Source organism: Dendrobates tinctorius, unplaced genomic scaffold (genome assembly GCF_039654945.1).
Source record: "Dendrobates tinctorius isolate UK_male_01 unplaced genomic scaffold, ASM3965494v1 ptg000103l, whole genome shotgun sequence".
NCBI lineage: Eukaryota > Metazoa > Chordata > Amphibia > Anura > Dendrobatidae > Dendrobates > Dendrobates tinctorius.
In genome coordinates, this window is record NW_027361771.1 from 33,203,811 (window position 1) to 33,217,457 (window position 13,647).

At 42.9% G+C, this 13,647-nt stretch overlaps 1 protein-coding gene across 2 annotated transcripts in view; it reads right to left on the bottom strand.

Moving 5' to 3' along the window:
• Positions 1-13,647, bottom strand: part of PCYT2 (phosphate cytidylyltransferase 2, ethanolamine) — a 27,592-nt gene continuing 13,945 nt past the window's right edge. For both annotated transcript variants that reach the window (XM_073588204.1, XM_073588203.1), the window contains 11 exons: positions 13,173-13,334; positions 9,617-9,683; positions 9,452-9,542; positions 9,318-9,362; positions 6,849-6,987; positions 5,951-6,033; positions 5,798-5,875; positions 5,655-5,720; positions 3,227-3,292; positions 2,856-2,944; positions 1-2,426 (listed from right to left, as the gene is read on the bottom strand). In XM_073588204.1, the coding sequence (XP_073444305.1) occupies positions 2,324-2,426; positions 2,856-2,944; positions 3,227-3,292; positions 5,655-5,720; positions 5,798-5,875; positions 5,951-6,033; positions 6,849-6,987; positions 9,318-9,362; positions 9,452-9,542; positions 9,617-9,683; positions 13,173-13,334 (989 nt within the window). In that variant the 3' untranslated portion in view covers positions 1-2,323. The remainder of the gene's footprint in view (positions 2,427-2,855; positions 2,945-3,226; positions 3,293-5,654; positions 5,721-5,797; positions 5,876-5,950; positions 6,034-6,848; positions 6,988-9,317; positions 9,363-9,451; positions 9,543-9,616; positions 9,684-13,172; positions 13,335-13,647) is intronic.

A 13,647-nucleotide genomic window follows, 5' to 3' on the forward strand; every position in this document is an offset into this window, starting at 1 on the left:
TTTAGTAAGTAAAATCATTTAACTTTTAATTTAAAACACTCAAATCTCTAAACACTGTCACAACTGGAAGTGCAAGTGTAGACAAGACTTTGGTGGGGAGAGGCTATTTAGTGTTTAAGGCGTAAAGGCAAATCATGTTATAAGAGGAAGCTGTTGTATATAGGGTGGGGGAGAGCCTGTATACAGATTTATGATAGAGAGAACCACATATGGGGCTGTGATCAGTCTTCAGCCTTCTCTTCTATAAATCTTGCCAATAACATCATTAGTAAGAATACTGGGGTGCTCTGGAGGTCCGTAGCAATGGATGAAAGTCTGCAGGTTACTGTGCTCGGACCCCGAACTGTAACTTAAGGCTCCCCAGCTATTTTATATCTACAAGCCCCAGCATGCCATGATGATCAACAGCTTTCATAGCATCCTGGGAGTTGCAGATTTGAAATGGCTAGACTGACATAGGTTGCCAAACACTGTGCTAGAAAAAGAATCTGAATGACATAGACAGAAGTGGTGGGGAATCAGAGTAACAAGAGACATTACAGTACAATAAGAAGATTTAAAAACTATTTAAAAGAAGAAATGTTTTCAGTGAGAATATTAAAAGGGTAGCCGAACATGGAGATTGTATTCCTTCATTTGAACCATCAGCTATATGTACAAAAGGTAAAGAGTTTCTATAGATTCTGTATGGTATGTACACCCAATAGAAACCAAGCCGCTTGTCTCTGAAAAGCTGACAATAGACATTAGATGAAGATGTGCTGTCTGGTGATGAGCACAAGTACAAGTGTTTGTTACTCGAGTTTGTCGAGGGTGCACGGGTATGGACACAGTGTCGCTGGTGCACGGGTATGGACACAGTGTCGCGGGTATGGACACAGTGTCGCGGGTATGGACACAGTGTCGCGGGTATGGACACAGTGTCGCGGGTATGGACACAGTGTCGCGGGTATGGACACAGTGTCGCGGGTATGGACACAGTGTCGCGGGTATGGACACAGTGTCGCGGGTATGGACACAGTGTCGCGGGTATGGACACAGTGTCGCGGGTATGGACACAGTGGCACGGGTATGGACACAGTGTCGCGGGTGCACGGGTATGGACACAGTGTCGCGGGTGCACGGGTATGGACACAGTGTCGCGGGTGCACGGGTATGGACACAGTGTCGCGGGTGCACGGGTATGGACACAGTGTCGCGGGTGCACGGGTATGGACACAGTGTCGCGGGTGCACGGGTATGGACACAGTGTCGCGGGTGCACGGGTATGGACACAGTGTCGCGGGTGCACGGGTATGGACAGAGTGTCGCAGGTGCTTGGGTATGGACAGAGTGTCGTAGGTGCTGTAGTGACATGTTCGAGTCCCGGTGGTCACATTTTTGCTGCTGTCCGACAGGCACAAAACATGCAGCGATTGCCTGTGTTTGTCAGAAAATATATGCATGTTTTGTGGCAGTCTGACACCTGCAAACATCTCGGTGCAATACCCAAGAAACGAGCACACTCGCACCATCACTAGTTCTGTGACATGTAACTGTTAGAGGTCATAGTTTGTTATATGATGAAATTGTGTGGTTGAGCCCTGGTACAGGTATCAAATTGGGGTCTAGTAGGTGTCAGCGATGTCTCAGAGCATATGTCCTTTGCCATGGATAAGAATGACCTAGTGTCTATGGTCAGTTTTAGGGACAGTGGTCATGCCGCCCCTCTCCCTAATACAGGAATCATGGGGACGGCGATATACAAAGATCCAAAAAAATTTGACAACCTAAGAGCACAAACTAAAACCACTTTGGGAATACGTAATAGTCAACCATTAAAAAGGACTTTTTTTTTTGCACATTTTGACTTTACAGGGGACTTGTCACACTGAATTAGCAAAGCATATAGAAGCAGAGTGATGCCCTTAAAGCTGTAATCGTTATCTAGCCTCCCTTTTGGTGACCGTCCCATTCAAATGCCAGTGGCACTGCACGCTTATCATAAGATAAGACGATGGTTCTTTTCGTTAAAAGACGGCTGGTCCCTGCCACGGCAGCTTAGATAAAGGAAACTTTCTGATGGTTGAATAAATTACCTAGAGAAATCTTGTTTTCAGACATCAGTGTAATTAGAAGTGGCAGCACCAGGCCCAATATATTCTGTTCAGGGGGAACCGGACAGATCCTAATATCCTATTCTACTGTCCATATGGATTGCATGCCATCTAGTGTATACCGTGTATAATGCACATGACGGGACCACTGGTATATGGTGGATGAGAGCACTTTGTATCACTGAACTGGGAGAGAGAATAGTATTGGGAGTACGGGGAGTGGAGTCTCAGTTTTCTTGTCCTTCTACGATTCTCTCTCGTCTCTGCTGTGCTTCCATGACTGCCAGCTCCTTTGCTTCTTTTTTCTGATTTCGAGCTTCATACTCCAACCTATAGGGCGGATTATACAAGACTGTGTTACAAGCATATAAAAGAACACCATTATTGATGATGGTACCACTGTATAATACTTATATCCAAGCCAAGTACGGGAATGTTACACATTATGCCCAATTTGGCTTCAGAACTTTGGATGAGATCTGCCCATCTGGGTGTAAACGACTGCACAATATGGCTACTAATGGGTCTCCAATATAGCCGACCTGGGCTACAAGCAAGATACGGCAACATGGAGACAGTGTATTATTGTGTAGTCCCCACCCTGTGAATGTGTCACATCAACCTCCGATCATTTACTACAGTAGTTGCTCATGGCTGTAATATGGCCTCCCTGATCTCATCAGTGCCCTGCTGCATGGGCAGGCTCATGGTGTCGAGCTAGCACAGATGCATTATTTCTATGCCATGATTAATACTAACCTGTTTTTTATAATTCTCTGCACGATATCATCTGTCGTGAGGTTGTTGCCGCTATCTACTGTCCGGAATATACCTCTACGTTTTGGCTCCTGTAATACACATAAATGACAGGAGTACTAGAGAAATTGATGTCTGAGAAGTGGCAGCAATTAAGAATGCTACGAACAAACAAGAAAGAAGTAGAGCCCCAGGGAAGTAAACAATGAAGTGATGCTCTATAAACGGATAAAAGAAAAAAAGAATCATGAAATCTAAATTGCTCCAAAAGCCTCTGGGCGACAAATGTAGGAAGATGGAGGAGAGGGGGTACAGGAGGAGAAAAGGATGAGGGGGTACTAAGCACTACACAGAACGTCAGTGGAGATACTCACTGCATAGGGGTCGGAGCCATCCTTATCTGGTAGAACTTCTGTCTTGCCATGACACACCAGGTCAACCTGAGATGAGGAATACATTACTAGATTCCTCTACCACACCATAATACAGCCTTGCGTTCAGAGACCACTACATTCACTCTTCTATTCCACACCAGATCTGTTCCTGGTAACATGGACGCATCATTTCTCGGTCATTTCATTGCTATGTGTTTTAAGATGAACTGCTAGAATCTACTATCCGCTATGTTGAAATCACTGGCGGGGATATCTGAAGGAGGCAACGTGGAGGCCAATACTAGAGAGCACTCAGTGAGACACTGTATGGTGCAGTTTACACAATTAGGATACAGTTAAAATTTGGCATACAATAAAAGACGCGGGGTCCAACAACAAAAAAAAAAAACCTCTTAGTGTGCATGAAATCAGAAACTTTGAGTGATACACAAAAGCAGTATGTGGGACGTATGATAGCTCGGTACAACTAAGAAGTTGCAAAAAGACAATATAGTCTTGTGTCCGTGAGGACTTCAGCTGGACAAAAACATGAGTGCTGGTAACAATCGGGACAAGTTTGCGAATAATAATCTATGGAACTAAAAGTGACTGATGGAGACTGATGAACTGCTCTGCTGGATGAAACACCATTCAAGCTTAGAATGACCAGTGTTGTCCAGTGAATACAAGATATCACCTATCTGCAGGAAAGGTGATACGGTAACTTAGTGATCATGGGGGGTCCGACTGCTGACCCACACTGACTGGCAGAATGAGGCTATGGGCACATGTCCAGTAATCATTCATTAGAATGGATCCAGCAGCAATCAGTTGGTAAAAGTTACAGACACAACTTTTTAGTCTGTTTTTTTAAAAACTGATCTTTGCTGGATCCGTTTTTTTAACAATGAAATCTATGGAAAACGGATCTGTTAAATAGTCATCTGTTTTCTTCAATTTGTAACGGATCCGGTAAGCAAAAAACTAATCCTTTACAAATCAAAGAAAAACGGATGGCTAATTAACAGATCCGTTTTCCAATGTAAAAAAAAAAAAAACGGATCCAGCAGAGATCAGTTTTTTTTAAAAAAAGGACTAAAAGTTCTGTCTGCACAACATTTTTACCAACAGATTGCTGCTGGATCCGTTCTAGTGGATGATTACTGGACGTGTGAACAGAGTCGGCACTATCCCTGTTAGAATGAAGCAGCAGTGTACATGCCGGACCTCAGCTCCATCAATTCTCTTGGGATCTGCTGAGCGTTCTTTCCGGCAGATTCATAGAGAATGAATGGAGGAGGGGTTGAGTATCCGACCTGCTGCTCCATTTTGTCATTCTGCTGATCGGTACGAGTCCCAGCAGTCGGACCCCCAACAAACAGTTTTCCCCTACAATGCGGTTGGGTGCTAAAAGGGTTGTCTGTTACATAAAAAAGGAAGAGAACCATTTTTATGGTTTAAGGGTAAGGCTTTTATATAGTAGAGCAGATCGTCAATCTTGGTCAGCCAAAATGTAACCAATTTTACCTTCATAGATGTAAATAAGCAAACACTATGATTAACCAAGAAAACTGTACACAAGGCAACGCAACTTTGCCACCAATGTCTTTGATGGGATTCCCAACAATGCTCCTGACTGGGGGCAAATTGAACACAGTCCTTATTCAAGATAATTGGGGCTGTCTTCCAACTTCTTGACCGTAATGAGATTTGCACAATGTAAAAATAATGCTGAAAGGGGCAGTCTTCTCTGCAACCGTTGCCGAGAACCCGATAGGTATGACCCCCGACTGATGAGACATTGGTGGTCCTGCCACTTGTTTTTTATTATGTAGGTTCTGCTTTGGGCTGCCAAAACAATTCAGACCCAGCAAGACCTCTGAATTTACTGGTTGTGATATCTGGTGTCAAAACACCAGGAGTCTTAAAAGCGAAGCCACTGCATTATACCGATCTATGGACAGCATAGTGTAAAGCAGAAGTTGAGCAGAATAGAGGTTTGTATGGATAGGAGACCAGTGGACGGTTCTACTAGTGATTGACAGACTTGTTTTTTTCCTGCACATCTCAATTCTCAATCAGATTGCGTTCTGGGAAATATGGAGGCCAAGTCAACACCTTCAACTATTTGTAACTATTTGTTATGTTCCTTAAACCATTTCTGAACAATTTTTGTGTTGCAAAGAGTGGTACTGTTGAAAGCGGCCTCTGACATTAGGGAATAACATTCACACTTTTTTTTGCCACAATCTTAGAAGAATGTTACAGCTGATCAATTATACAACTATTTTCTTCCATACTCTGATTTGTACTGAAAAATGTGAGTGAGGGGTAGATGGGTATACAGCTATGCCATAGGCATGTGGCCAAAATACAACTTTAGGTGAACCCTTCTGAACCAACACACTTCTGGCTGATCATAACTTACTTTGAAATGATCCAAAAGATCCGAGGTGACTGAATATGGTGCACCGATAACAACTTCTGAAACATACTGCAAGGGAAGGCATAAGGATTTGTTTAGTTTCCAAGAAGCTGCCCACTTTAAGAAAGATCTAGGGATATTCTCACCCTGCAGGCCAAAACGCTGAGAGTCCTCTCATGGATGTTCATAATGGGGTAGTTCTTTCTCTTGTAGTGATTCACTTCCTGCAAGAACAGACAGTGAGTAGAAAGCACAGAAACCCAAATAGTATCGGGAATATATTGTGTGGTCCAAGTCACCTGGTCAAAATGCAATCCCACAATAACGTACGGCTTTGTGGCCAAACTGTGGACCTTCTCCAGGAAATCTATATGGCCAATGTCTGTCGGAAGCCATAAAGGATCCAAAACCATTAACAGCGTGGATACAGGGCAAAAGACAGATTAAGACATAGGATGAGATGTGCCACCTTTCCCTCATTTGCAAAAACTCTATTCAGCCCCTCATACATATATTTAAGTTGAAAATTGTCACCAGAGGTGGACACCACCTTAAACTAAATCTAGACTGCCCATGGATGATAAATTTCCAGGTAGTCCGTGTTCTTCTCTGTTGTGTAGTTCTAAAACTCCATTAGCCCAGCTAAACTACTCATAGAAAAGACAGAAATGTCTCTTTTACCATCTCTGCCTTCACAATCGCTGTAGACATGATGCTAAACAGGGGCTGTTTATAGAGTAATGGGCAGAGCTAACATCAGAACCTAGTGACCATGTGATTGCTGGGTATAGGGAGTGCCATTCAGCTCTACTTTGCACTCAGAAGGAAGAATTTTCCTTGAAACTGGTCTGAATATATCATCCCCAGTTACAGAGAAAATCAGATAGAAAAATAAAAAGTTAAAATATCCTCCAAAAGGTCTTTTATGACCTCACAGGGGACACAGTTTTCAAAATGAATAAAAAATAAACGCAAATAAAAAGCAGGATTTTATTATTTATTTTTTTTTATAAAAAGCTGCCCCCCCCCCTCAAAAGAAAAAAGTGTCCAAGATCTAAAAAAATAATGGCTATGGAAAAGGGAACTGGTTAAAGAGGGAGACGTCTGTCACATGTCTGAACAAGTCAACGCCTATGTAACATGGTTGACGAAGCGCCAAAATATAAAGAATCCAGTTTGTGAGAAATTAAAGGATACGGAACAGATCAAAAGCTCCAGCGACATATATAATGCTGTCTCCTGGTTCGGGCTCCTTCCCCGAGGCGAACTGCATGATTTTTTGTGATGTTTGAAGGAACTGAGAAACTCCGGTCCATGGACTGTGACCCCTGGCATCCTGCATGACAATCAAAGGGATTAAAAAAAAAAAATAATAGATTAAAATGGTCGTAGATTTTCAGAATCAGAAAAGAAACACTGCAGCAACCAATCACCAAGCAGCTGGCATTTTTAACCCATCCTTGGTAAGATGAAAGCAGCAATATGATTGGCTGCTATAGGCAGTAAGGCTCAAGAAAATGGAGACTGGGTATATCAGGTAGCGGCAGACCTAGTGATTATGAGGAGACTGCTTGTAACGCTGCCTTGTGTATAACACAGGGAAATACGAGTAGACCACCGGCCTACAAGACCTGGAATAGTAAGACGCCAGCACTGTGTAGTATTGGTAACACCATCTCCTTGCCGATAACAGTCTGTGCCGTGATCACCTGTCTCTATAGGAACAAGCGCTAGGGTCATTACTGTGGCTCAGCTGCGGCAACATGAAGGCAAGATTTATACCCAATATCACAAATTGTAAGTAGAAAACATGATTCCTGGGATCAGACTGGTGCAAAAAAAACAAAGAAAGCGCCTTGTAGTCCTGCACCTCCACACTGAGATCTTGTACTAGAATGGAAAAAAAAAAAAAGGTTTCTTTATAACCACTGTTCACACCATAACCTCCAAGTACATAAGCTACAAGGTGTCAGCGTATAGTGCGGGTCAACGGAGCGATCCGGTTCTGTAGAAGGTAAGTGCTGGTTGTGCCGTACAGCCGGCACCTGCCTCTTACCTCAGCGACCAAAGATAAGCTCCGACTGACCGCGGCATGGTTACATAGCAGCAATCACTGACAGCAGCATTTAAATGGTTCAGATACGTGCATGATCCAGGACCCATCCCTTCTCCTTTTGTGACTATCATGGGTTGTCATGGCAGCCGTGGGAGTACTGAAGACCCCATTCAGCACCATGTTTGGCCATAAAAGCTACTGACCAAAAGATATAAGGTCAGGGATTATCCGCATATAAAGGCCCCGTCACACACAGCGATCTCGCTAGCAAGATCGCTGATTTTGTGACAACATAGCGATCTCGCTAGCAAGATCGCTGATTTTGTGACGCCATAGCGATCGCACTAGCAAGATTGCTGATTTTGAGAAGCCGCAGCGATCGCGCTAGCGAGATCGCTGTGTGTGACTGGGATCAGCGACCAGCTCCCCTGCCAGGTATCGCTGATAGTTCTCGATCGTCCTGGGTCATTTTTTGATCGCTGGTCTCCCGCTGGCCAGCATGCATCGCTGCGTGTGGCAGCAAGAGATCAGCTACGCTGGTTTCTAATGTAAACATCAGGTATCCAGGAGCCGCGGCTCCTGGATACCCGCTGTTTACCTTGGAAACCGGCGTACACGCTGGTACATTGCTGACCAATGATGTCCCAGAAGTGTTTGATGGGAGACAAGTCTGGAGATGCTGCAGGCCATGGTAGCACATCAAGGCCATGCTGGCTGTGCAGTAGCAACATGTCATGTTGAAAAACAGCTCTTGGGATACTTTTGGAAAAATGGCCGTAACACCAGTAAATCAACGTAATGCTTAACTATTAAGTGTACCTGGAATGAAGACCAGAGGTGTCCGACTACCGTACATTACGTCACCCCACACAATAATCCAGGTAGTAGGACCGGTGTGACATTCCCTTGTGAGGCCTCTTCACTGAATTGCCCATGTGCAATTTTTTTTTTTCTTTGTATTTTTGCATTCTGTGCGAGCCGGGGTGTGGCCTCCCTCACCTGAGCTGGAAATTGTGTTTAAAGGCTTCCATATACCGGTGCTCACTGGTCGGGACCTGGTCCTTTTGTCTGCCCTTATTCACACCTTGAGGTTAACTCTGACACATGGTAAGGTTTTAATATTAGACAGTGTAGGACCGTCCCGATCAGTCACCTTGTAGTTGGTGGGATGGCTTTTATGCTATTTTTGATCAAAAACAGTATTGCTAAGAACCCCGTGTTATTTAAATGCACTTTTGCTTTTTACTTATTTAGTTACAATCAGGGTTTCTGCTCATTTTCTCTCTTGCAGGTTTTCTATGATGGAGTATGGAGACTCCACACGCTCTTTTTTTTTTTTTTACGATTTCACCCAATTTCTTTCCCCGGATTTCAATACATTATATGCTAAAATGTAATGGTGTGAATAAATATTGCAACTCATCTAGAAAAAAAAAAAATCACCCTGACGTGGCTATGTCAACAAATATAAAAAAATGTTGGCTCTTGGTAAAAGGGTGGTGGAAAATGAATGTGCAAAAACTAAAATTTGCCAAGGTTAAAGATAATATCTAAGTGATCAGTGACTAGGACGACTTATATCTACGTCGATGTGACAGAGCATTACCCACCTTCCCAAAGTTGTCCTGGTGGCGCTTGTAATCTTGAGTGGCTTCCTGTAGGAGAGGTACACCGCTTATAAAACTGAACATGGACCATTCGTAGAGAAGTCACCTCACACCCATTCTGCACACTATAGCCTTACATTGCTCACTACGCTGTGATGGGCCTTCGTCATGAGTAGCATACGGCCCACCAGGTCAGTCGTGGACACCCCCTGTGTGCGCTGGCATTCCCTGAAACGAGACCCCATGGTAACACATGCACCAGTCATTATTCTGTCCACAACACTCCCACCACCGCTACTGACCGGTATCTTCCAGCATTCTTCACCTCCTCGTACGTATCCTTTCCATCTACCGTCAGGGTGATGTCATCTGCAGAGGAGGTGAGAAGGTTGTGTATTGTGGGTCAGACATAAGAATCTCATCCTGAGGTTATCGGATACCGAGGGAGCTGGCAGTAAATGGTGGAACTGATAAAACATTAATGGATGAAGAACCACCTGCCATACATTTACAGCAAGCAGCTCTGGACCTGAAATGGGTTGTCCAACTTTGGGGGAAACTTCTTTTCTTGCAAATACAAGTCTTTGGAGCTAAAAGCAATTTTTGCAATTGGTATTCATTTAATATTTTGCACAGTTTAGCTTTTGTAGGCCCTGTTTCCCTGCACATTAAACTTTGATGTGGCCTGTGGTCAAACAGTTGTGGCCAAAAGTATTGACACCCCTGCAATTCTGTCAGATAATACTCAGTTTCTTCCTGAAAATGATTGCAAACACAAATTCTTTGGTATTATCTTCATTTAATTTGTCTTAAATGAAAAAAAACACAAAAAGAATTGTCCTAAAGCCAAATTGGATATAATTCCACACCAAACATAAAAAAGAGGGTGGACAAAAGTATTGGCACTGTTCGAAAAATCATGTGATGCTTCTCTAATTTATGTAATTAACAGCACCTGTAACTTACCTGTGGCACCTAACAGGTGTTGGCAGTAACTAAGTCACACTTGCAGCCGTTGACATGGATTAAAGTTGACTCAACCTCTGTCCTGTGTCCTTGTGTGTACCACATTGAGCATGGAGAAAAGAAAGAAGACCAAAGAACTGTCTGAGGACTTGAGAAACCAAATTGTGAGGAAGCATGAGCAATCTCAAGGCTACAAGTCCATCTCCAAAGACCTGAATGTTCCTGTGTCTACCGTGCGCAGTGTCATCAAGAAGTTTAAAGCTCATGGCACTGTGGCTAATCTCCCTAGATGTGGACGGAAAAGAAAAATTGACAAGAGATTTCAACGCAAGATTGTGCGGATGTTGGATAAAGAACCTCGACTAACATCCAAACAAGTTCAAGCTGCCCTGCAGTCCAAGGGTACAACAGTGTCAACCCATACTATCCGTTGGCGTCTGAATGAAAAGGGACTGTATGGTAGGAGACCCAGGAAGACCCCACTTCTTAGCCCGAGACATAAAAAAGCCAGGCTGGAGTTTGCCAAAACTTACCTGAAAAAGCCTAAAACGTTTTGGAAGAATGTTCTCTGGTCAGATGAGACAAAAGTAGAGCTTTTTGGGCAAAGGCATCAACATAGAGTTTACAGGAGAAAAAAAGAGGCATTCAAAGAAAAGAACACGGTCCCTACAGTCAAACATGGCGGAGGTTCCCTGATGTTTTTGGGTTGCTTTGCTGCCTCTGGCACCGGACTGCTTGACCATGTGCATGGCATTATGAAGTCTGAAGACGACCAACAAATTTTGCAACATAATGTAGGGCCCAGTGTGAGAAAGCTAGGTCTCCCTCAGAGGTCATGGGTCTTCCAGCAGGACAATGACCCAAAACACACTTCAAAAAGCACTAGAAAATGGTTTGAGAGAAAGCACTGGAGACTTCTAAGGTGGCCAGCAATGAGTTCAGACCTGAATCCCATAGAACACCTGTGAAGAGATCTAAAAATGGCAGTTTGGAGAAGGCACCCTTCTAATATTAGGGACCTGGAGCAGTTTGCCATAGACGAATGGTCTAAAATTCCAGAAGAGCATTGTAAGAAACTCATTGATGGTTACCAGAAGCAGTTGGTCGCAGTTATTTTGGCGAAAGGTTGTGCAACCAAGTATTAGGCTGAGGGTGCCAATACTTTTGTCTGGCCCATTTTTGGAGTTTTGTGTGAAATGATCAATGTTTTGCTTTTTGCTTCATTCTCTTTTGTGTTTTTTCATTTAAGACAAATTAAATGAAGATAATAATACCAAAGAATTTGTGATTGCAATCATTTTCAGGAAGAAACTGAGTATTATCTGACAGAATTGCAGGGGTGTCAATACTTTTGGTTACAACAGTAAATCATCTGAAAGCTTAAAAAAAAAAAAAAAAAAAAACTGATAAGGAGATACAAGCTCAGTCTTCACTATCATAGTGCGCTTACTGATGGGTGGTCAGTTAACTCATTCTGCAGCCAACAATAGAGAGCGCAATATATATATATATATAATTATAATTTTGGGTCTCCAAAAATGGTGACAATATATATATATATATATATATATATATATATATATATATATATATATTGTCACCATTTTTGGAGACCCAAAACTTTTACTTTTTCCTGCTATGGATCTGGATGAGGGCTTGATTTTTATTGATACCATTTTGGAGCACACTATTTTGCTTTTTATTTTAAGGGGTTAAAAAGTGAGAACTACAATCATTTAAAAAAAATCTTTGAAATTCTGACAGATTGCTGTAGATAAAGCATATGTTTTTGATAAATGAAGATATATAGAAAAATGTTTAATATTTAACGGTGTATTATTTTAGCACATTTCTCGGAGAACCCCTTTAAGATGCAGTTTTGGAATACCATTCCCCTCAGACTTCAGCTGCAACCAGTCCCCAGATGTTACATCAAAGACTATAGTGCAATACAACACAACACACTAAATATATTTTGTGGCTTTTTAAGAGGGGAAGGGGCGAGTAAGTGGCATTTTTTATTCTTTTTCAAAACGCAGCTTGCTCTTCCATCTAGGTTTCGATATAGTAAACATTTAACAAATGTTAAAAGTACAACCCCCTCTTAATTTCATAAAGGGAATCAGTCAGCAGGTTTTTGCTATGTACTCCGAGAGCAGCATGGTGTAAGGGCAGAGACAACTGCTTGTTGCAGTTTCAATAAAAGCAATGTTTTATCAGCAAGAGATTATCATTAGAGGACTAGCTGTCCAATGCCATGTAGTCCTCCTCCTCTGTGTAACCCCACCCTCAACACGAATTTGGGTACAGTGTACACAGAAAGCTGCCTATCAGTGGTGTGGACGGGGTTACACAGAGCTCAGCATTCAGAGAACTAGTAGATCTGCAGCAGCAAAAAACAGTGATTTTATCAAAACTGCAGCAAGCAGCTCAGTAAGTGACACATCAATGGAATCATTGTTACTGTCACTACATCATGCTTTTCTCAGATTCCCTTTAAGTCATCCACATAAAAAAACATATGCTTAACTCCTGGACCAGCCCTGTGATTGTCAGCGGTAATGTGGCATTATGTCATGTGACAGCTACAGCCAATCAGTAGTGGTCACTGATTAGCTGAAGTCTTCACTTTTCCATAAGAGCAGAATAGTGAAGTCCACTGCAGTAAGGGTGCCGGTCCTGAGGTTTTTGTTTTTTTTTAATTATACTTTTTATGTTGGGGACCTAAGAAATTGGGGGTGTCTAATTATAGTACTTTTGATTTATCACAACTTTGAAATACCTCAATATAGTCCTAAGGAGACAGCCCCATTGCAAAGACTGCGCGCTTAGTCCGTGGACTAGTGCTACAGGATCAGTGCGATAATCTCACCACTAGGAATATCCACTCACTTCCGTGGACGCAGAAGTCACAGTTATACTTGTCCAGGGTATCCAAGGTGGTCACATAGGGAGCGGCGGGTACAATCTCATCCACCCACTTAATGGCTCGCACCATCTTGTAGCGTTCCTCCTGTGTGAAGACCGGCGGACCCTTGTGGCGGGATATTTCCTCTAAATGTAAAAAACAAAACAAGTTAGGCAGTCCTCAGGATGAAAAATGAGACTAATCAGCCCAGTTCTCTTTATTTCAGTTACTCCCATTCATTCACAGTACTGGCCAGAAGGCCCAAATCCCAACATCACAAGGAAGACTTGCTTATCTACAACATGCCCACACTCGGAAATCTCGCTATGCCGGAGGAGGTGCAGCACGTCTGGGAACCCACTGATCACCAGGATACAGCCAGAGGGTGCGCAATATGCAGAATTATGCCACCGTGACTGTGTCCCTCATTCAACTGCTACACTGGAATCTTTTAAAATG